Source organism: Bison bison, unplaced genomic scaffold (assembly GCF_000754665.1).
Source record: "Bison bison bison isolate TAMUID 2011002044 unplaced genomic scaffold, Bison_UMD1.0 scf7180017864146, whole genome shotgun sequence".
NCBI classification, from domain to species: domain Eukaryota; kingdom Metazoa; phylum Chordata; class Mammalia; order Artiodactyla; family Bovidae; genus Bison; species Bison bison.
In genome coordinates, this window is record NW_011494718.1 from 3,234,353 (window position 1) to 3,259,663 (window position 25,311).

Sequence of the window (25,311 nt, forward strand, 5' to 3'; positions counted from 1 at the left end):
CATGGCTGCAATCACCATCTGCAGTGATTTTGGAGCCCCCAAAAATAAAGTCTGACACTGTTTCCACTGTTTCCCCATCTACTTCCCATGAAGTGATGGGACCAGATGCCATGATCTTAGTTTTCTGAATGTTGAGCTTTAAGCCAACTTTTTCACTCTCCTCTTTCACTTTCATCAAGAGGCTTTTGAGTTCCTCTTCACTTTCTGCCATAAGGGTGGGATCATTTGCATATCTGAGGTGATTGATATTTCTCTCAGCAATCTTGATTCCAGCTTGTGCCTCTTGTGCCTAGATTCCAGCCCAGCATTTCTCATGATGTACTCTGCATATACTTTAAATAAGCAGGGTGACAATATACAGCCTTGACGTACTCCTTTTCCTATTTGGAACCAGTCTGTTGTTCCATGTCCAGTTCTAACTGTTGCTCCCTGACCTGCATATAGGTTTCTCAAGAGGCAGGTCAGGTGGTCTGGTATTCCGATCTCTCAGAATTTTCCATAGTTTATTGTGATCCACACAGTCAAAGGCTTTGGCATAGTCAATAAGGCAGAAATAGATGTTTTTCTGGAACTCTCTTGCTTTTACTAACAAGTAAAATTTGACAACAAGGAAGATGCTGGCTACCAACAGCTGTTTTTTCCTTCTTCCTTAAAAGAAATGCTTAACTAGGCATATGGCTGTAGAAGACTCCTTTCCCCAGCCTGTCCTGCAACTGAGATGCAGTCACGTGACTAAGTTCTGGAAATGAGATGTGTGTTGAAATTTGGGGACTACCTCCAGGAAGTGACCTGGGGGAGGGGGTAGCCAAAAGCTACTGCAGCACCTTCCTCCTCCATGGGACAGACATGAACGGGACCCCCAACATGGAACCATCACATCAGCCCTGACCTGCCCGCTGGGCTCTCAGATAAACAGCCTCAAGGTGAACGTCTGTCCTGTTTACCCCACTGCCATCCTGTTTATGGCACTGAGTTTGTCTCATGAAGCTGATTCTGGCCCTAATACGCCACTTCCCTAGGGAGCAGAGCAGACGCAGCAATAGTAAGAACAGCAGTGACATCTGCACATACCTGGACAGCACTCACCACTCCCCAGGAAAGTACAGTGGGCATTCTGCACACACTACTGAACACTTTCCACAGCCTCATGAGGTGGGCGTTCTAAGTCCCATGCCCTCATTAGCCATCCTGCACGGGTTGACCAGGAGTCCCCCCGTGGTGTCTTCACTAGTGACCTGACCTGTTCCCCACCAGTCTCAATGCCTCCCAAGAGAAGCCTTCAAGAACCAATCTTTTCTCCTTACTGGTCTGAAGACCCACAGTATACTTGGAGGATCCCTTCAGAGCCAGGTTGTAGGCTTTCCTTGGTCTCCTTCATCAGTCACCATCTTCATCTATTTTCAGTCTTCCAGGATTTTTTAGAAATTTCTTATCAACTGGTAACTCCTCCCCCAAACACTTGTATACTGTGGGCTTTTTCTACCTTTTAAATTTCTATCCTGTCATATTAAATGAGGTCTGGGGAGAGAGAGGAGACTAAGTCACATGGTCATTTGGGACTCAATTTTCACAACTAGGGGGAAAAAGTGCCTGTGTGTTTGTGTATGTGTGTGTAATTTTCTTTTGGCTCAAAAGGCTAGTGAGTGAAGTAAAGTCTCTCAGTCGTGTCCAACTCTTTGGGACCCCATGGACTGTAGCCTACCAGGCTTCTCCATCCATGGGATTCTCCAGGCAAGAATACTGGAGTGGGTTGCCATTGCCTTCTCCAGGGGATCTTCCCGACCCAGGGATCAAACCCGGGTCTCCCACATTGGAGGCAGATGCTTTAACCTCTGAGCCACCAGGCTAATACAGGTCTAAATCAACAGAATGAAACCTTATAAGACCCAATGTAAATACTTACATTTAAAGTGTTATTTTTTTAAAGAGGGCAGTTGACTACCTGAGTAAATATTAAGAAAGAGAACTGGCAAAAAGAAGAAAAAGGATACAAGAAAAAGAAAGGCTTAAAGGCTTTTGTTTTGTTTTGCATTTGTTCCTGTTTTCATCTGGCCATAAGATCAACACAGTCTAAGCAGGAAGGGACTGTGCAGATGTCCTCATGAAATTCTTAGGCTTCATTAAAACAAAGAGAGTCCAGACAGAAATTAGTTCTCTCCATGTGGCACCGTTCAGATCTCAACTGAATTCTTTATCCAGGACTGGTCAAACTCTCAAAAAAGTTCTGATCAAGTTAACATCAGAGCTGAAAAACAATGAGGAATAATTTAGCCTGGAGATGTTCAATCAAGAGATGAGATTTGACAACTGTCTCTCAAACCTGTGAAGAACTCTGTCCTCCAGGAGACAGGGCTGTCTCGTTCTGCGTGGCTTCAGGCTGCGTGGACGCAGCTGGTGGAGGCCAAGCCAGTGGATGGGAACCCAGCTCAGGACAGCCCAGCAACGAGACCATCAACCACGGGAAGCCAGCCTCGGAGGAGGCGCGCTCCCCATCACCAGGAGAGGTCAAGCCGAGGCTGAATAACCAATCAAGCGTAGAGGACGCTATAGCAGGACTGACTTCTTCACTGGCAGGAGGTCAGACGACTCCCAGCAGGCCTGAGGCTCCAGAGGACATGCCTGGGCCTGGTAGTAGGAGCTGAGGGGACGGCAGGCGCTGGTGGCTGCCACACCTCCAGGAGCCTGCAGGGACTCCAGCGTCTGCCATCTCTGCATCACCAACCCTGGGAAAGGGACCAGCGCTCACAAGGCATAAGGCGTAATCTCAGAGCCATAAAACAGTGCCTTTAGGCCTGGCCCAGCCCTCAATATCAATACTCACAGAAGAAGAAAAAAAATGCCTAAGATAAGCCAGATAAAGGTTTTGGAAAGTCAGAGGCAGCCCAAGTTCTCTACTAAAACTGCATTCCAAGAGAAAGACAACAGGAACAGGCTGCCACACTACAAGGCACACCTGGCCGGGCTGTGCGGGACTGGGACATTTCTCTCAACTCCAAAGGGCTTTTTTTTTTTTTCCAAGAAGGGCTGGCAAAAGCTCCAAGCTGATACAACTGCAAAGTTTGGAAAGACCCTCTCGCATATGCTGTGTAAACTTCCAAATGGCAACTTCTTGATTTCCAGCTTCTAACTATTAGTTTCCAAAGTGATTGAAAGAGGAAAGCATGAGGGCGAGTGGCAGCCCCAGCCTCCCCCAGAAGGACTGAGTGAGAAGATCCTAGGGTCCCGGAGGACCACGGCATTTCAACTCTTCCTTGTTTGCACTCTGCATACATACTAAGGCAGGAAATAATTTGCATCTTGTGAAGACAGAGTTTAAAAGAACTGTATTCACCCTCTACCTCCTTACCCACCCCAAAAATACACACATGTTTCTCTCTCACACATAGTGCAATGCCCATGTATGCTGTGCAATACCCATACTAAAGAATGGGCAGCCTCTCTTCCAGAATCCTGCAAAAAACATTTTTATGAACCAATTCACTCACACACATGTTCCAAGATTTCAAATGAACCAGCGAGCCGGAAACGAGACAGAGGGGCGGGAGAGCTGGCCTGGGCCCGGCTCTGCGGCTGCAACCTTGCTTCTCTGCCTAGAGTGGACTTTGAGGAACAGTTTCTAGCAGGGCAGGGCCCCTCACTATCTCCCTCACCCTCTTTGGGCAAAAGATGATAAAGGACTGGAGGGAAAGGGCTTCCTGCACAGGCCCCCGGGGACCCCTGTCTCTGCCCAGAACCCACTGGGCAGGGCGTGTGGATAAGGCAAGATGCTCTCCCTCTGGCCTCCACTCTCCTCTCCCAGCCACCCCCTCAAACTTACACAGACTCAGAGAACAGCAGGTAGACAGAAAAGGAGCTTTGCCTTAAATCTGAAAATGTGAAAAGGCAGGGAAGGCAACACAGTGTTTTTCTTAATTTAGCCAGCAACTTCGAAATGCTGAAACACTGGCCTCTGCTATCAAAAGCTTTAAGGATGCCAACAGAAGCTGCATCTCGGAAAAACGGCATTGGGTGTCCATTCTACAATGTTTACACGTTTCCTTTATGTTTGAAAAGTGTCAAGAGAAGAAATTTCTGCATTTTGAAAGGCATCTCTGGGAACACAGATGAAACGGTAAAAAATGGGAAAGAGCAGTCTTTGATAGCGATCCAGGTGCTGATGTTTGCCAGCACTTTCTAATTTCAGGGCTTCCCTGGTGGCTCAGAGGATAAAGCGTCTGCCTACAATGTGGGAGACCCGGGTTTGATCCCTGGGTCGGGAAGATCCCCTGGAGAAGGCAATGGCAACCCACTCCAGTACTCTTGCCTGGAAAATCCCATGGACTGAGAAGCCTGGTAGGCTGCAGTCCATGGGGTCGCATAGAGTCAGACACGACTGAGCAACTTCACTTTCAGGATTTCCCTGGTGGCTCAGATGGTAAAGCGTCTGTCTATCAATGTAGGAGACCTGGGTTTGATCCCTAGGTTGGGAAGATTCCCTGGAGAAGGAAATGGCAACCCACTCCACTCTTACCTAGAAAATCCCATGGACGGAGGAGCCTGGTGCAGGCTACTGCCCATGGGGTCGCAAAGAGTCGGACACAAAGGCTGTGAGCTCAAAGCCCAAGTTAACTTTCTTTTATAGAACAGGACCCAGTGGCACCAGTAGACGCGTTTCAACTACGGCGTGGAAAATGCTCTGAGATGCAGACTTCAAAAATACATCTTTAAATATATGGACAACAAAATATAAGGCCTAATTTAACCAAATTAACTCTCTAGGCAGACGATTCTATGGAGCAAAAAGTTTCAAACTGGGAGAGAGTCTCGGGTTTGTGATCTGTTTATCTCAGGGGCTGCAGACGAGACGCCTAAAACACAGGTGTAACAGGATGTTTTCAGCTTCAAGCAGCACAAAGCTGAACTTGAAACAAGGTAAACAGGAGCGTTTCTCTCACATGACTCACAAGACCCACCGCCTGGAGCACACAGTCCCCGGCGGTCTGTCTGGTTCAGCAGCTCGGGGACATCGCGGGACCCGTGCAATCTTTCTGCCCAGCATCACAGCCTCAGCAGTGCTCCAGGGACCTGGGGAGGATGCTCCTCCAAGTCCCCAAAAGTGTTCCCTTCAAAACCGTCCTCATAACGTCCAGTCTTAAACCAGTCCCGGGCAAAAGTGAGGGGACAACTGTGACACGGCCGTGGTCCCTGCACACACACATCCGTGCAGATGGGGCTGACTCAGGCTGACTGCACGCTGCCTCGGGGGCTACGGGAGGGGTGGCCGTGGGAGGTGCCCCAGCTGAATGATGACATGGGGGGGTCTTGAAAGAAAAATACCCCTGTGCCTCCGGGAACCTCCCCAACCCTGGGGAAACAAGGCAGCCTGTGTCTATCATTTGTCTACCTGACTTCTACAGAAAATTCTGCTTAGGTAAAGCATTCAGTGATTTAAATGTTTTCTAAGTGATTTACAGTTTTTTAAAACTGTTCTTTAGGCTCAGCTTCTAGCCAAGGATTATTTGGTACCATTCTAAAGAATTCCTGTCCATTAAAGCCAAAGCCCAATCTATGTTGACACCCTGACTCCAAATGGTCTTCTCTCCAACCCACGCTTTCTGACCCCAGCTACCCCACCCCAGGGCCCCGGACCCCGCTGGTCCTCAAGGGAAGGGATTCAGCTTCAAGCTTCTTCTCTGGCCAGGGCGGGCCACTCCCTAACCCTAAGGCACAGCCACATCCTTTAACAGGCCGAAGCATGTCACACTTGTCTGATAAAGAGCTACTACGCCTACCCTGGTGCCCCTCACACCTCCCCAGGATGGAGCAAGGAAAGGGTAGAGAGCTGGCAGAGCCCTGTCAGACAAGAGCCAGGGTTCAGAGCACTGCCCTCCCCTGAGGCCACAAGCTCTCTCCCGCCCCTCTGAAACCCAGCTCCAGGTAACCAAACAGCTCTGCAGGTGACCGGCCTCAAGCAAGGTCTACTACTGGACTGAACCACCTTCCGGGAGGGGCTCTCCCGGTGGCCGTGCTTAGCTGCGATTAGGGAATGTGGTTAGCTACTCTCAGTCTATTTCCCCTCTTCACTGTGAGTTTCCCTAAGCCAAGGTGCCTTATTTTTTAATGTACCTTACGGTATAATACGGTATACGTATAATTACGGTATAGTAAAACCAGAAATAACATTTCACCACCAAATGAAAACACTGTAACAACTTGTAGCGTATTCCTCCAGACTACACAAATGCTTCTGTGCAGCGTCACACAGGTAGTTCCGCCTTTGGGGCAGCAGGCCCGGGAGCTGTCAGAAGAACAAAACAGAGTAACACACAAGGAAGCTTATCACAGTACCTGGCACAGACCCACCGAGCCAACAGCACCCTCTAAGACAACTGACTCCATCATTGAAGTACAACTGACATACGACGTTATTATTAGTCTCATATGTACAAACATACTGACATTTGTATAGACTGCAAAATAAGCAGCACAGTAAGTCTAGTTAACATCCGTCTGTAATTTTTTTCTATTAAAAATTCACTATCATGAACCTCTTTCTCTTGCAAACATTTCACTGCCACCTATACGAATGTACTGTGGGATACATGCACTGTTCCTAATTCTTTCCCCATAGAAATTAGATTGTTCTCAATTTGTTCTCACCATAGAAAGAAGAATATCATTTTACGTAAGTCTTTGTAAAACAGTCTGCTGTTTATTAAGACACATAGTATAATGTCTTTAAAGCATGTACACGCTCTGATACGTGCTGCATATTCCATGCTGAAGAGGTTCTTTTACACATAACCCCTTTAACCCTCACTTGATCCCGTGACTGTCCCAGTTTCATAGATGAGAAAACTGAGGCTCTAGATCTCACAGCTGGTAAAGCCACACAAACAGGGTTCAAACTCTGAGCCTGGGGCCTTGGCTGCTCTAGTGCTGACTTCTCAAATGCAACCATTCATTTAAAAAGCATGCTCCCCTGCAGAAGGGGCGGGTGCAGCCAGAGCAGGGCCCCTTGATACAGAGGCAGCCACAGCTGAAACGAGGACGACCTTCTCCACCTCGGAGCAGGTGAGACTGGAGCTCCTACACGCGCCGGACTGTTCCAAATACCACACCGTACTTATTTCTTACAACAAACTCCGCAGGAGGTATTATTCATAACACCTATTTGAGAGAAGAGGAAAGGCTCCTCCACTCCCATCCACAACTCCTCAACCTCCCCACGTCACACTTTCTCTGTTCCTCCCCCACCAGCCCCAATTCAATGTCATAGGAAGCCCAGGGAAGATGTAAATAAAAAGGACTAAGCTGACAACCCAGGGCATAAACACACATTAATCCAGGTGTCCTCAAAGTCACGCGTTCCTTCCCTTAAAATGATGCACAATCCTTGAGAGCAGATCCTGAGTTCATAATGTCCTAGTTTAACCAGCACACTTCAGGGCTTTCCAAAAATATGAAATACCAGCTTCCTATTACTGGCATGTTATCTTTTAACCACTGAGTACAGCAGAAGTCATTTTCCCCAGGTAAAATGTAGGAAATATGAGCTATTTTATGGATAACCTTAAAACTCAAACAATGATTTAAGCAAAGTTTGAGCACATCTATTAATGTCTAACCTTAAAACTCAAACAATGATTTAAACAAAGTTTGAGCATATCTATTAATGTCTATTCAGTTCAGTCGCTCAGTCAAGTCTGACTCTTTGCGACCCCATGAATCACAGCACACCAGGCCTCCCTGTCCATCACCAACTCCCAGAGTTCACTCAGACTCACGTCCATCGAGTCGGTGATGCCATCCAGCCATCTCATCCTCTCATCCTCTGTCGTCCCCTTCTCTTCCTGCCCCCAATCCCTCCCAGCATCAGGGTCTTTTCCAATGAGTCAACTCTTCGCATCAGGTGGCCAAAGTACTGGAGTTTCAGCTTCAGCATCAGTCCTTCCAATGAACACCCAGAACTGATCTCCTTTAGGATGGACTGGTTGGTCATTTATTAATTATTATTAATCTTATTAATAGTCATTTATTAATGACAATTCAAAATAGTCGTTGAAAACATCTCCAGCTGAAACATCATTAAAATTTGTAAAATGTAAAGACCTGAATAAGGGTGGATGAAAACACAGATCTTCAGCAAGCTCCCTCTATTTTTAATCCAGGGTGAACTCAAAAGAAAAATAATACTACACATTTAATTATTAAGAATTACCTACAATCCAACCACAGGCTAATTTGTAAGTCACCATCACGGTGGATATTAGATCATTTCCCTTGGGTTAAATTATGTATTTTTTCACTGTTCTTTTAATCTTTAGGTCAAAGATCCCATAACTCAGTGCTGCATTTTCCAGCTTACATGGATTAACAACATTTCAATACATGTAAACAAATGGCACTATTCCATCTTGTTTTTCTTGTTCTACTCATCTTAGAATAAAAGGAAACTAGAGCAGGAAGACAGAAATGAGAGCAAGTGAGAATTTTCTAATTCTTCTATTAATCATTGACATCACACCTATAGATGGGAGAAACCCAAAGTCTGGTGGTTTGACAGCTGGACTCCCATCTCAGCTCCACTCCTCTCGGCTGTGGGAGAACTCAGGCCTCTAGAGGCACAGCCTCCGAGTCACAGCAGAATGGAGAGACAGCTACTTCCTCTTGGCCTATGAATTAAACAAGCTGATACTTCGAAAACCACTAGAAATGTTCAATGTTCAACAAATGTCAGTTCTCTACACACAGAATCTTGGTGTCTCCTTTACAAGGTCAGATGGATCAAATGAGAACACAAAGCTATGTGCTTTACACTGAAAAGTGCAACAGGTTAGCAAGTGCACAGGAAAACCAGTATGCTAAAGCATGCTTAAAGAATTAACGTTTTAATTAATACCTAAGTGGATTTTTAAGGCTACAAAAGGAATAATGCTCAGTATAATAAAAACTGTAGCAAGCAGAGCCAAGTTCAGGACGTGCCCATATGGTGCTTTTGTACAAACTTGAATGAGACACCCCCTCTGGAGGACACAGCTCCAAGGGCAGAGGGCCAATCTGACAACCCCATGTGTGGCGGCATATACAACGTCAAATGGTCACGTCAACCTCCCCTCCTAGCCCTCCTCCCTGAAGACCAGAACTAACTTGACTTTTCAGGTCTTTTCATAAGAAATAAAAGCTAAATATTTACTTACTATAGTAAGCATGCTAAAGTCTTACTCAGGTTTCTATTTTACAGTAGAAGTAACATGCACTGAGTGTCACCAAACACATCCAGAACTAGACATTACAGGAAAAATACTCCAAAAGCTATATACGTTTAGAAAACTTACATACTGTAATAGCCTAAGTAATTTTCAGATACTGAGAATCTTTATTTGGGAAACCAAAAAGAAACCTTAAAAAAAAAAAAAAAAACTACTCTATAGAAGTACGGAAGTTCTATTCACCATGAGGTTACATCCAGACAAACTCACTGTAAGTTAAAAATGCATTTAATACACCTAACCCACCAAACACCAGAGATTGCTTAGTCCAGCCTACTTTAAAGGTGCTCAGAACACTTACGTTAGCCCACAGTTAAGCAAAGTCATGTACCAACAAAGCCTATTTGATAATAAAGTATTGAGGATCTCATATAGTTGATGGAACACTGTACTAAAAGTGGGGAGCAGAATGGCTGTCAGTGTATCAGCTACTTCCCCTTGTGATGGCGGAGCTGATGGGAGCTATGGCCACCCCACCCAGCATCATGAGATCGAATGCCACCTCCTATCACTAGCCTAGGAAAAGACCAAAACTCAAAACTCCAAATACAATTCCTACTGAATGTGTATCACTTTCGCGACACTGTAAAGTGGAAAAATTGTAAACTGAACTATCCTAAGTCAGAGACCATCTGTACTACTAAAAAGCAACACAGAGATAAACTATATAAAATGTGTATGGAGAGCTTTTACTATGTTTAAAAAAAAAATGCAAACCATACAAATTGGAAAAAAATGACTAGTGTGACAACATATTTAAAGTTGTTGCTAAACAGGAATAAAGTGATTTTTACCAACCACCTGAAGGATTTTACTTATAGAGGGACAGAAAACTGACATCGGTCACTAAGAAAACAATACAAAAGACTGGAGACTTAATTAACATCTTAACCACCAACACCTATAACCACCATCTACCTGATCAAAATTCCAAGCTGCAAGGAAGGCACAGACCCCCAAATGCATGCAATCCAGACCCTCTATCTAGCTGGTTTTTTTTTTTTCTTGTCCCACTTTCTTATTCCATTTACTTCCCCCTTCCCTCCTTTTATTAGTCAGTATTACAGGTGTGCAGGTCTCCTGAAGCATCTCTCTCCTTCTCCAGTTTCCCCTTTAACCTCCAATTCAAAAGCAGAAATAAAAAGAAAATGTAAATAGTGTGCATTTAAGTGAGAGATGCTCCTTAAACTCAGCAAGAAACCAGGTTACTTCATAGGTGTGTGTCCACGAACTCTACACCACATGCCACAAACATACTTCCGAACTGGGTTCTGTTTTTGTCATGCCTGTTTCTTTTGGTTGTCAGCTCACTTTTTCAACCTGGAATTTCAGTTTCCAACAGGGAGCAACACATTTTTAATGGATTCTTGCTGTACCCACGGTAACTTTAAGGAGTTTAGGCAATTAGGAATAACCTCCCTCCCTTAATTATGGTCTAAATGTGGTGAATTAATGAAACCTCTTCAAGCTACCTAAATATATTTCAAATTAAAACGAAGCCTGAATTTACAAACCAGGTTAAATGGATTAAAAGATTAAGGGATAGAGCACAAGAGCTTTCTCCACCTCATTCTCACATTTCAACCTCAAATTACCCCAGCCCTCTAATGACTAGAGGAGTCACTGCGAAGGCACCTAATTACCCATGAATTACGCCAACCGTAACCAATTTCAAGATCACAGATCAGATGTTCCCAAAGCATTAATCTACTAATTAAAGTTACATGAAAGTCAAACCAACAGGCAATTTGAATGGAACATCCATCCACCTGAAAGGAGACTGCTAGATGAAGTATTAAAGTCCACAGCACCAGCACCGATGCCTCACGGTTGGCACTCTCAGACACCTGGGTAACCGCAGGCCAAGTACACGAAGCAGAAAAAGACTCATGCTGATTCAAGCACTTCCAGGGAACAACAAAAGGATTCTCCCTTCAAACTGATGAATGGCTCACAAGGATCTGCTTCAGCATGTGGGTCAACCCACACGGATTCACTTGCTGGGTTTAAACTGGGAATGAAACCTGTTTAAGGTACGTCCACACACCCCAACACAGCACACACCACCTGGCAGCAGTTTCAGTAATTGTGTTTTTCTGAATTCTAACCTAAGGACTGTGGTTTGATTGCAAGGCTTTGCCTATTTGCTAAGCTTCGGTGTATACTGAAATATTCTTCCACCTTCCCAATTTTTCCACCAAGTTAAAAAAAAAAAATCATAAAAAAATACTTGTACTTGGTGTCCACAATTTGGTGTTAAAAAAAAAAAGAATTCCCATGGATGTGCTCTTACAAATACAGCTGCCTAACTATAAGTGCAGCTCTCAGAATGCAAACGCCCAGCCCAACACCAGTTAATTCCTAGAAGGCCCAGAGTCAGGGGAGGGCACGGGATGTGGGTGAGGAGACCCTCGCAAGGCTCACAAATGAGCCTCTGTACATAATACGTTGAACTGTGTCCCCCTGAGATGACACGCTGACGTCCTAGCCGCCAGGACCTCAGAATGAGACCTTACGGGAAACAGGGTCGCTGAAATGATTAGTTAAGATCAGGTCATCCTGGGGTAGGGCCGCCCCCTGACTCAGTATGCTGCTGTTCTGAGACAGCCATGTGCAGATACCGAGACAGCACAGGGAGCCGGAGGAATGCAGCTGCAAGCCGGAGTGGCGAAGGTCATGGCCCAAGAAGCAGAAGCTAAGAGGGGGAAGGAGGGAGTCCCTGCGGGTTCCGGAGGCAGAGGGGCGCTGCTCTGACTCCTGGTCTCCAGGACTGAGAATAAACTTCTGTTGTTTCAAGCTACTGGTAAGTCCTTTGCTATGGCCGCCCTAGGAAGCGAACACAGCAGGCTTCAGCTTGGGCTTCCGCCTCCTGCCCCTTCTGGGGGCAAAAGCCCCCACTGCGCCACGAGAGCCCCGGGAAATCCCTGTCTGGTCTGGCTGGCGGAGGCCTCCCCCCTCCCAAGGCTCCGCCGCCCCAGGCCCCGGCCCCAACCATCGCCCTTCTCTCCAGCTCCCCCAACCCGAGGGTCCCATCCCGGCTCCTGCAGCCAGGCCGGCACCCTGACGGGGCTGGGGTGTGAGGCGGGATGGCCAGGTGCCCCCCAGAGTGGGCGGCGCCCCTGCCGCTCCCCCCGACCCCAGGTCCTCACAGAGTATTTAGAACATTTCTCTCAGTTTTTACTTAATATCCTCCTGCCCCAACAAACCCCCTACAGACTCGTGCTCACTCTCTCTCGCTCTCGCGCGCGCGCGCTCTCTCTCTCTCTCACACACACACACACACACTCACACACACACACACACACACACACACACACACACAGAGCCACGTGCCTAGAGGGAGCTGGGCCAGGGATAGATGCGCGCTCACACACACCCTGTACCGCCGGTGGCCACTCCCCTCCCATAACTGAGACTTTCTGTTACTGGGCCAAGGTTTTCTGCCAGACTCACTTCCCCTTATAATGAATGAATTATCCCCAGAAAGTTCCTCCCTCCTCCCAGGAAGCCGACCTCGACGGCCTGCGGGGACACGGTGGGCCCGGGTGGGGGACCCGCCCGGCCCATCACCAGGACAGAGCTCGTTTAGGAGAAACGCATCGGCGCGCGCGCATGAAGGGCGTGCAGGTATCCGAGGTTTGCGCCCAGCCCGGGGCGGCCCGTGCGCGCGCTGAGCGCAGGCGGCCTCCCGGCTTCACCTCCGAGACGGCCTCCCCCGCCCATCATTGCACCTTCAACCCAAGGTGTGTCTTGAAATGTGCCGTTTCGGAGGCCTCGGCTGGACCTCCCGCGCCAGAATCACCCGGAGGGCTGTGAAAACAGGTCGCAGATCCCGCCCCGGAGCTTCTGATTCAGAAGCCGGGCTGGGTGGGGTCTGGGAGCCGGCCTAACAGGTTCCCAGGTGGTGCTGATTCTGCTGGTTCCAGGACTGCTCGTCCAGAAACGCTGCCCGGGCCGCAAGTGACGAGCTGCTGGCACCCCTGCAGCCAGCCTGCCCTCCCTCCCCTTTCCCCACCCACCTCAAAGACAAAGCCTGCGCCAGGCAGGGAGCACCCCTTCCAAGCCTAGCAGCTCCACCACGACCGACGCCCGGGAGGGGTTCAGGCTGAGATGGACCTATTTTGAAGTGTGAGGCGTAAGGGGAAGTCGCTGAGGAGTGCTCCTGAGAAAGGGGCCCAGGAGGCAGGTTCTTCACCTGCCCACGGATGCTCACCCAGGCAGTGAGCACCACCCGGGCGCGGTGGGACACAGCAGCGCCGACAAGTGGGAAGGGCTGCCGCGGCCAACGCCCACTGCTCAGCAAATCCAACCAGCACCACCCTGCCTCCTGGTTTCTTGTTAGGTGACATAACTCCGTCATTGTTTGAGCTTGTTGAGTCAGGACTTTCTGTTACTTGAAGCTGAAAATCGCAAAGCAAGCTAACAGGATAACATGTCCATCCAGGACAGAGGGCAGCCTCTGAGCATGTATTACACAGGCATGTGTTCCACCAAGTACTAAAAGTCCAGATACGCACTTTCCAGACTATTCCAAAAGCTACGGAGCTGACAGGCAGTGGGTGAGCAGCACCTAGAAACAATGTAAACTGACGAAGCTATCTGCTGCTGCTGCTAAGTCGTTTCAGTCGTGTCCGACTCTGTGTGACCCCAGAGACAGCAACCCACCAGGCTGCCCCGTCCCTAGGATTCCCCAGGCAAGAACACTGGAGTGGGTTGCCATTGCCTTCTCCAGTGCATGAAAGTGAAAAGTGAAAGTGAAGTTGCTCAGTCGTGTCTGACTCTTCGCGACCCCATGGACTGCAGCCTACCAGGCTCCTCCGCCCATGGGATTTTCCAGGCAAGAGTAGTGGAGTGGGGTGCCACTGCCTTCTCCAGAAGAAGCTATCTAGCAGCCCGTGCAGGCTGACTGAAGACCCAGCTCTGGGTCTGTCTTACAAGTGCCATGCTCCTTTGTTTCAGGGGGTTTGCCAGGTACACTACACTACCAAAGCTTACTAGAGAGTTGGACCGCTTTCACCCATCAATCCCAGGCACCAGTACATCTAACTGGGAGAAGAGTCATCTAACCGATTCCTCTTTAGAGACAAGACAGACGGGTATATCTACAAAGAGGACACTTCCACTTACGGGCCTGCCACCACACAGCTCTGTGATCTTCAACTGCTGGGCTTTATGAACTCGTTCCTCAGCTACAAAATGGGAAAACCAGCACACATCCACCTGGTTTTCTAAGAACAATGCACGAGAAAGGACTCTGCAAACTCTAAGTACAAGGGCAATGACTTAAATCTGATTTTGAACGGATTAACTGGATTGGCATGGCCTGATTTTAAGAGAGAAAGATGAATCATGTTCCCAGAAGAATTACTCCACCAAAAATTCACAGTATGTACACACACACCTGCTGTAACTTATCACTTGGAACACTGCTGCATTGTTATTCAAACTGGACTTCACCTATTATCAACAATTTAGTGGCAGCTAAATAAAGGAATGAACATTCACAGGGTAGCACAATCCTGAAAGTCACTGTTGTACCAGGCATGACATCAACATGAATTAACGTGCACATTTTCACAAAGGTCAACTTGGGAGGTCACACACTGTGGCCTTTGCTGTTCCCTAGGAACTACTTCAAGCACAGCAGTGGGCACTTCCGGACATACCACAAATAGCAAATCATCTTTCCTACTGGACAAGTGTGGTTTTAGCCCAACAGCCACATGCTCTGAAGGCAGAGCTGTGTTTACTTGAACAAACGGGTAGAAACAACAGGACTTGGAGTAAGGGGTAAAAGCAGGAACGGCACTAAACCCACGCTTCTCAGACTGGGGTAAGCATCATCTGTGTAGCAGAGAAGAGATAATGCCAGAAGGTACACAGGCTATCTGTGTTCCTGAAACATGGATTTTATTAAAAGATTTCGGAAGGAAAAAAAAAAAAAGGAATAATCAGTGAGTAATTTTTAAATGACTGAAAATTCTCAATAAGTTGTTTAATTTAAAAGAATTTTCATACCCACAGCAGACTTTTCAAAACTACATTCCCACTACTTTGGGGGAAAACATTGGGAAGGACTACAGTTCACAAATGAGACTTTTTCTCACATCATTTACAAAGTAGATGCAATGGTAAATCCTAAAGCAATGGTTCCAAAAACATCTTTATTGAGCACCTCTATGAAACACTGTCCAGACTACTGCAGTAATTATTTGTAAAGTGGCAATGTTCTTTTGTCACATTTACTGGGGAGGAGGGATCACTATTACTTTGGAGTCCTATTTCCTATGTGCAAGACTCTAACAACAAACTAATAATTTGATGACAATTCATTTAAAAGTAACAAGCTCCCAGGAGACCCCATTATCTCATTACTGGTGTTCCCAGACACAGAATACTGCCTTGGGAAATTATATTTCTTTGAACCTTGAAATCCTAGGCTCTGCCACCTTAAGCAGTAAGAGGCTTGATGTCACAGCACGTCTCCAACATCTTTACAGAACTTTACAGAAACGTAGTAAGTAATCAGGCAGGCCATGCGATGGCCTAGGGAAGGACGCTGGTGAGGCCCGGCCTTCAGTACCGAGTTAAGTGACTTCTCCTAAAGGCGACTTGATCAAGTCTAAGTTAATGGACACAGAGGTTCTTAAGAAACACACCCAACCTCTCCAATGCCCCTTTTCTGTTTCGGGATCTCCAAGTCCCCTTTTTTATTTCGGGAATATCAACATAACCCTTCAAAATACACCTGGAATCATTAAAGCTGGCTCAAATATCCTGTTTAATTAAAGATACAAATTAGCACAAGTCTAATCACGCCAGTGTCATATCTTTTTGCCTTTTCATACTGTTCATGGGGTGCAAGAAGATACAACCAGTCCATCCTAAAGGAAATCAGTCTTGAATATTCACTGGAAGGACTGATGCTGAAGCTGAAGCTCAAATACTTTGGCCACCTGATGTGAAGAGCTGACTCACTGGAAAAGACCCTGATGCTGGGAAAGATTGGAGGCAGGAGGAGAAGGGGATGACAGAGGATGAGAAGGTTGGATGGCATCACTGACTCAATGGACATGAGTTTGAGCAAGCTCTGGGAGACAGTGAAGGACAGGAAAGCCTGGTGTGCTGCAGTCCACGGGGTTGCAAAGAGTCAAACACGACTGAGGGACTGAACTGAACTGAATCACACCAGAGTGTGTGAAAAATATATATTCAAGAAAAGCAAAACTTTCCTTGAAAATCAGTATAAGATTCTGATCTTATTATACCATTTTCCCAAGTGATTTCAGTTGAGGCCTAAAAATTATATAAGTGTCAAAAAAGCTTTGCTAGAAATTTCACCACCTAAAACAGATGAAAAGGATTTTGTGGCTTAACAAATTTAATAAGTACAAAGAACCCTGTTTAAAAGCTTGTAATCCTAAGGCCAACACCCAAATTATGAGCCCTATTACAGTCTAAGGAAATTCACTTCACACCGTCACAGCCACGAAAACCATGACTGAACACGTCCACTCCGCACCCCTCAGGCCCCACGACCCTGCAGAAGGCACCGCAGGGCACAGGGGCAGAGCTAACAACCCCTTCTCATTAAAAACACACCAACTGCAACAATCCAATTTAAAAACCACAACCCCTAGTAGGAATACCAGTACCGTGGTTTCAGTGACAAGTATGGTTTGTGTGCTTGGATACGAAAGGCACATGAAGTATGACAAGCGATCAATTTCAGAGACTTAAAGATAGGAGGGTTTGTCCCTTCATTTAGCAGATCCTCTCCTAGGTGTTAGCCAGTGGTTAGGTGCTGGGGGATCCGTTGACTGAGACTCAAGACAGATAGGTGACTTTAAACACAGGAGTAAGCGCCGGAGCCAGCAGAACTGCCCTGGTCCCTGCAGAGCAGGACCAACAGAGTTGGGTTAGGGCCTTGCCGGGGAAGAGACAAGTGTTCCTGCAAAGGGAAAGGGGCCACATGCATGAGAGGAAGCAAGAAGGGTGGGGGAATAAAGTGTGCAGAGGAGAGCGGCATCACAAAAGGCTTCTGTGCCAGGCTCAGAAGGCAAGGGGTCCCCGAAAGGCCGCTTATAAGAGGAAAGGCAGGCAAGGACGCGCCCAAGTTTTAGATACATGACTTGGATAGGGACGTGGAGAACAGGCTAGGGTAGTTGTAAAACCCAGGCAGCAGACCGTGTGAAAAAGATGCAGCCAGACGTAGCAACCCCCTGGGGACAAGGAGCAGACAGGAGGCGAGGGAAACACTGTTTCTGGCTTGTAGATGACCCCGGGGCGCGGGTCAGCGGAGGGGGCGGCTCCTGAGGGCGGAGGCGTGCTCCTCCAGGACTGCGCAGTGCCACCCGGGGCAGGAGGTGCCACCGGGTTCAAGTCCCTCCTCCATGAAAACCTGGGAGAGGAGGCAGAGGCAAGCTCAGGTTAAAAATGCACGACCCTATCAACAGACAAGGAACTCCAGGGCTGAAAACAAAGAAGAGTTTCGGAAAGTTGTTCCGTTCCTGTGGGGGCTCTGAGACCGAGTCATTGCCAAAAGGAAGCTTCCCTGAAGATTAAGCCATTACTGTCTGCAATTACATCTTTCAGAATGTTGCTGAAAGGTTAACGAGATTTTCTTCATGTTCTGACTCTCCTCTAACTAATGGAGACGGTTTCAGGAGAACACATGTTGCCGCTGCTACCAGACAAAAGTACATTAAAAACAACAACCACCTTCCCCCGACACCCCAGAGCCAGTCAGAATGGATAAGTTTTACATAACCATTTTAAAAGAGGAAATAACATACTATTTATACTTTGCCAACGCTTAAATTTTTCACATTCTAACAAACTGACCCCAAAAAGGCTTTTCAGAGATGCATCCAGAGAGCAGCCAGTTCTAAGAAGGGCTGAAGCCAGCCAGCTCCCCTTTGCTCCCGCCACTGAATCCCCAACAGCAATCCTTCTCAGCAGAGGAGCAGATTACTGCTGATATCTGAGAACACCCAGGAGAAAAATGGGGATGGAGAAGAGCGAGGGGAGAAAGTTTTTCAAATATTGCTTTTCTGGCTTTCAACCAAGTACAATTACATAGCATTCACAGAAGATGAAGTCAAGATAATATAAACAAAATCTTCAATGAGGCCAATTACCCTAAAAGCTTTCCCAAACTCTGTCTGAGATCACAGGCAAGCTGCTCTAGAAACCCCACACCCCAGAATCTACAGTAGTCAGCGAGGACCCCGCCCTGGCTAGTCTGGAGGGAAATACAGAGCCCCCTTCTCTGTCTGCACTCTCTCCAGTGCCAGAGGTCAGGGCCACCGCCACTTTTCCGAGAACGTACTGAGACTGTTTTGTGGTCAAATCTATTGCCCAAGTTAGCAGCTGTTCCTCTACACAGGTTCTCTCAGAGACAGAGCATTCATTCTGTGGAATTCATATGTGCTGCCTGCACTGACTTCCAGTTCACCTCGATGTCATTAACGCTGGCACAGCAGGGTAGTAATTAAAATGAAAATCACAAAAATGTTTGAAAAATGTGTAAGGACATACTAATGACTTTATAAATAAGGTTAAGAATAAAGGGTGTTAAAATAGCAGGGCAGGGCTTCCCTTGTGGCTCAGTGGTAAAGAATCTGCCTACCAATGCAGGAGACGTAGGTTCGATCCCTGATATGGAAAGATCCCACACACCACAGAGCAACTAAGCCCGTGCACCACAATTACTAAGCCTGTGCTCTAGAGCCCAGGAGCCACAAATACTGAGCTCGCGTGCCGCAACTATTGAAGCCTGAGCACACTAGGGCCCTTGCTCTACAGCAAGAGCAGCCGCCACAACGCACCGAGAGGGTAACCCCCAGTCACTGTGGCTAGAGAAATGCCCGAGCGGCAATGAAGACTCGGCACAGCCAAAAATAAATAAAATAAAAAGTCAAAATAGCAGCACAACCCTACTATTGGACTATCATCCAAAGTATAAAATAAACATCCATGACATAAATAAATGACTGAATAAATCAGTAAGAGAGAACAGACAAATCTCCCATATGGAGGAATTCTAAACAATTTATGTAAGTGGAGCTTATTCTACTTAATGACTTGCCTCCAAAGAGGGCAGTGTGGAAAGAGGTAAGCAAAGAAGTTTCCAGTCGACAGAGCTGACAAACAGTACCTCTGCCAGGTGGTCAAGGTCAGCACTGAAGGGGTGTCCCGTTGACGGCCAACACCCTTGCTGTGTGACAAGAACGGCAGTTTGTAACTGAGGTCTTCCTCCCCCATAACCTCAATCTAACCACGAGGAAAAACCTCAGACAACCCCAAATTGAAGGATGAACTCCTCAAAACTGCCATGGTTTCGAAAACAAGGGAACTCTGACCGACTGTCACAACGAAAAGGACCTTAAGACACTACAACTAAAAGTCATGTGGGTTCCTGGACAGGATCCTAGGACACAGAACGTTAGGGGAAAACCAGGGAAATCCGAATCAAGCGTGGAGCTGAGTTCACAGTCACATACCCACACTGGTTTCTGAGTTGTGGTCAATGGACCACAGTAACATAAGGGATTACCACTGGGGTAAACTGCGCCAAGGGCAGACAGGAACTCCCTGTACCATCTTTACAACTTTCCCATAAACCTACATCTATTCTAAAGCAAAAGGCTTAATTTAAAAGTAGCAAGAGGGACTTCTCTGGTAGTTCATTGGTTAAGACTCTGTGCTTCCACGGCATGGGGACACAGGTTCCATCCCTGGTTGGGGAACTAGGATCCCTCATACTGCATGATGCAGCCAAAAAAAATTTGTTTAATTTAAAAAAAAAAAAAAAGGAGCAAGAGAATCTACGAGCTTTGAAAGTACTAAAAATCTTCATTTAAAAAAAAGTTCCAACTGCACAGTAGAAGGTAAATGAACAGTAAGACCCATCCCAGGATGTAAGACTTAAAGAGAATTCATGGTGAAATCGCCAGAAGCAACATTTTCAGAAAATGGACACAGAGAAGGTTTTCTGGTTGCAGCATCCAACCTTCATCATGATCTTGCCTTTACACAAAAGGAAAAAAACTCAACAACAACAACAGAAAAACCCAAGAGGCTTGGAAGTCCAGCTAAAAGGAAAGCAACGAGGGATAAAGTAACAGCAAAACGCTGGAATACTGGTCCTTGAGAAGATTAAAACATACAAATCAGGGTTGAGCCAACAGTGAGTCATGATGAAGGAGTTCTGCAATCAGTTCGGCAGTGGCAGCCGGTGTTTTTTCAATGAAAGAGAATGAAACAATCTCTGTGGAGCCAAGAGCTGCACGACAGTGTGAATATACTCAGCACCACAGAAGCGCACACTTCAGACTGGCTGAAGTGGTAGTGTTCCACGGATTTTGCCACAATTTTTTAAAATGGAGAAGAAAACAGAGTACACCACAGGCAGCACAGGTTAAGTGCTATTTTACAAATAAATAAGCAGGAGTACATAGTCATACACCCCATTAACTGCCTGTGGGTAGTAAGTAATCACAGTGTAAAAGGTCTCTCACTGAGCTGCTGTCCCTAAGTCTGAAAGCCACTGACTCAACGCCCCCTACACCCGCACGCCAATTATCTACGTCAAAAGAGGAAGAAGGGCAAAATCGACTCCGTATCTTTAAGTGTGGCGGGAAACTGGTGAGAAGAAACTAGTTCTTAGTAATAAGAAAGAAGCATCTATGAAAGCAGAAATCCAGGGCAAAAGTACAAAGGACAAGGCCCCTGAAGATGCAGGCTGGCCTCCCTAGCCCACACCCTAGCCCACACTCATCCCCCAGCTCCCAGCAGCTCACACTCACTCCCGAGCCCACACTGCCTCCTGTCTCATCAAGTCTGAGATTCCTAGGAGGCAGCCAAGCAGAGTTCCCGCCTGCCCTGCGCCAGACCTTTCCCACCACATCATCGCTGCTCCAGGCTTGTCTCCATCTCCACAACTGAGTCAACCAAAGCTCACCGCAGAACTGCCCGTGTCTTCTGTCCCCCCCGCTGCCAGCCACGCTGGAACCACCATCGGCACTCGGCTGCTCTTGCTCCCAGACCCTCAAACTGGACTGTGACAAACTTCAAGCTTTGACCCATATATTTAAGGAATCTCAAACAGCTAAAATGTTATATATACCGTGAATCTAAATGTTTACAAAAAATGTAATTTCTGACATATTGTAAATACTGGCAATTTTAATCCGACTCACACTTTTACAATTATATTCAAAGGAATCTAAATACCACTGCAATAACTTTCATAATCATCAAAATATACAGATGGACTTTCCTGTACTGCTGGATATTCTCTCAAAAGGATTTTAACCTAAAATAGCTTTATGTTCAAAGCCTCTTTCAACAAAACTATGGGCTCTAATTGAGATTTCAGGATTTTTTAAAATATCTTATGACCATAGGATCTAAGTGTTCATTTTTTTCTTCTGAATTATCATTATAATTTTATTAGCACACAACTGATCAAACCAAGAAATTTTACAAATTTTCAGAGGTAATTGAACATAATTTTATTGAAATTGCATCCTTTAATGAGATGAATAAACTGTCTTTTCCCTCCTAATTGATGTATGTGATTACTGTTAGAATGAGACAAGTTTAATTAGCATCAATTTGTTCTTATTTTCCTTGTCCTTTTTTTTTTTAATGTAAGCACTGAGAAAGTTTGTTCATATAGGTGTGAATGGAAGAACAACCTTTGCTACAGCACTGTCCCGACATGCTCTAAACTCCCTCAGCATTTTAGCCAAAAGTCTATCATTAAAAACAACTTTTAAGAGAAAATATTTGCAAACAAAGCACCTGACAAGGGATTAATCTCCAAAATGTACAAACAGTTCCTGCAGCTCAATATTGAAAAAGCAAAAACCCCAATCAAAATATGGTGAAAGATCTAGACAGACAGTTCTCCAAAGCGCACATACAGACGGCCGACGAGCACGCGAAAATAAGCTCGACATCACTAATTATTAGAGAAATGCAAATCAAAGCTATAAGAAGGCATCACCTCATACCGGCCAGAATGGCCATTATCAAAAAAATCTACAAACAATAAATGCTAGAGAGGGTGTGGAGAAAAGGAAACTCTCACACTGTTGGTGGGAATGTAAATTGGTACAGTCATTGTGGAGAACAGTAACAGTTTTAGTTTTAAAAAACTAAAAATAGAACTACCATATGACCCAGCAATCCCACTCCTGGGCATACATCCAGAGAAAACCAAAATTCAGAAAGATACATGCACCCCAATATCCACTGCAGTGCTATTTACAATAGACAGGAAAGGAAGCAACCCTAATGTCCATCAACAGAAGAATGGATAAAGAAGATATGGTATACATACATACCATGGAGTATTACTCAGCCACAAAAAGACATGACACTGTGCAATGTGCAGACAGGTGGGTGCACAGAGAGACTGGCACACAGAGCAAAGGAGTCAGAAAGAGAAAAGCATTGTATAGCATGGTTACCGTGGAAGCTAGAAAAATGCTACAGATGAGCTTATCCGCAAAGCAGACACAGAGACACAGACACACAGATCCTATGGATACCAGGGAAAGAAGGGGGAGCAGAAGAACTGAGAGATTGGGGCTGACGTATATATACTACTGTGCGTACGATCTGGAGGAGGGCACGGCAACCCACTCCAGTATTCCTGCCTAGAGAATCCCATGGACAGAGGAGCCCAGCAGGCTACAGTCCACAGTGCGGCACAGAGTTGGATACGACTGAAGGGACTTAGCATGCATGCGTGCATGTATCAAACCGGTAACTAATGAGGACCAAACTCAGAGCACAGGCAACCCTACTCAATGCTCTGTGGTGACCTACACGGGAAGGAAATCCAAAAAAGGGGGCATGTATGTATATGCTTAGCTGATTCACTTTGCTATACATTGCACAGCAATGTTCTGTACAGTGTTCTAACACAACATTATAAAGCAACTATACACCAGCAAAAATTAATAAAAAGAAAAAGAACTTTTGATAGTCTAAACAACTGCCAATTTGATTGGGTCCGCTCAGACGGTAAAGCGTCTGCCTGCAATGCGGGAGACCCGGGTTCTATTCTTGGGTCGGGAAGATGCCCTGGAGAAGGAAATGGCAATCCACTCCAGCGCTCTTGCCTGGAAAACCCCATGGACAGAGAAGCCTGATAGGCTATGGTCCATGGGGTCACAAAGAGTCGGACACAACTGAGCGACTTCACCTCACTTCCTTCAATTTTATAGAAAGTAAAGACGGGAAAACCACTAGAGTTACCAATGACACTGTGATCCAATCAGAGTTAAATCATTTTCTCCTAACCTGTAACAGTATTTTAAACTGTCCCTTTGCCCAAGGTGAAGCACAAAGGAAGATGAGGCCCCGGTCAAAGGCATGCCTTTCTTCGGCAAAGCAGAGGAGTGAGATTGTGAGAGAAGAGGTGGGAAACGATGACTTGCGATCTCAGATCAGTTTCGGGACGGTACACGGATGCTGGGAAGCCAGAAGCCGATTCTCTGAAACATACCCCCTTGCCCAGGCACCACTTAGAGAGTACTGAGGTCCTTCCAAGGTACCAGATACCCCAGTTTGACAGCAGTGAACCCAGGGGGCCCTGGGACCAAAGATTCTCTTAAAAATGGACTTTACATCTTTTGATTTGCCGGCCACTTTTACCCACTCACCTCACGCTTACAAAAATACAGCTGCATCTCGTCACTGTGGTCTCCTCTCAGGTCCCGCCTCACCCCTGATCCTACAGAAACGCACTGGCCGTCTCCAGGCCCCTGCACCGCCTCCAGTGCCTCCCACCGCGGGCCCTGGCACCCTCCCTTCCTTCCGCCCGGCACGTGGCTGCCCCCACGCATTCCCACACTTCAGCTCCAGCGTCACCTCCGACCACCTGTCCACGTGACCCACCGCACTCATCTCTCCCACAGCAGTTGAATTACTGATAGTTCTTATTATAAACATAACTGTTTTGCTTTATTTACAGTAATGTCTGGCTTCCATACTGCACACAAGCAGGTCTTAGTCAAAGTGTTGTGTTCGGCTCCTAGCACTGTGATGACCAACAGGTGTGTGTAGACAGAACCGAGCGTGTACAGCACGGAGCGTGCAAGGACGTCACAGGAGCGTGAAGCTGGGACGGGGGATGTCTCCAGAGCTTTCGGTGCAACTTCATTTTAAAACAAAACCGTATTATTAGAGAGTCCAGATACCCCAAATGTCAAAAAGAAACATTTCTCACAGGTATTATTAAATACATAAACACACATTCCAAGATGTGAGACAGCATCCAAAGTGGGCAGGGAGCTTTACCCGGATTCGCTCCCATCCTTTCCTTACCTCTGTTCTTGAGACTGCTCCTCTGTGTCGTCTTCAGAATCACCCTATTGAGAAAGAACATGCTTTAGCAGCTGTTTCAGAGAAACACACCATCTCCCAAAAAACAAAAATAAAACCTTCTTCAAATCCCGCAAGGGTGATGAACTTGTCTAAAACAGTACCTGCCACACAGCACACACTCAATAAACACTTAATGAAAAGAATGACACTATAATGGTGCACTGACAGCCAGAGCCCACCAAGTGATCCCTCAGATTCGCACTGCAAGCAGACGGTCTACCTGTTTAAGACTGCCAGCAAAGCACGGTCTCAAAGCTGGCAGGACACCACTCTCCTCTCCAAAAGCCTTCTTCTGACGTTCAAGTTTAATCACACCAAAGTTTAATGATAATTAAAATCCCCAAATATAAAAACTGTACTGAATAGCTCAGAATCCCCTATATGAACACCCTATAGATGTCGACTCCGACATAAAAAAGCTGACCATGCTATGAATGGCATAAACACTGAACTCCGATCCACTTCCAAAACCTCTGCGACCTATCATGCCACACTGTGGCCAGGAGACACACACCAAGAGGGTGAAAAGACAAGGCACTTGCAACAGGAGCAAAAGGGCAGGTCCACTTCAGCGCTGCGTGGGCGCGTGCGGGCACTCACGCCCTTGGCTTCTGTCCTCTCCCGAAGCCGCACCGTGGGTGGCTTTCTACCCCAC

The 25,311-nt window shown here is 46.5% G+C and overlaps 1 protein-coding gene across 1 annotated transcript in view; it reads right to left on the minus strand.

Moving 5' to 3' along the window:
• KIAA0922 (KIAA0922 ortholog) overlaps positions 1–25,311 on the minus strand; it is a 174,153-nt gene that overhangs the window by 136,328 nt on the left and 12,514 nt on the right. The window contains exon 2 of the mRNA XM_010840798.1: positions 24,597–24,640. Within this exon, the coding sequence (XP_010839100.1) occupies positions 24,597–24,640 (44 nt within the window). The remainder of the gene's footprint in view (positions 1–24,596; positions 24,641–25,311) is intronic.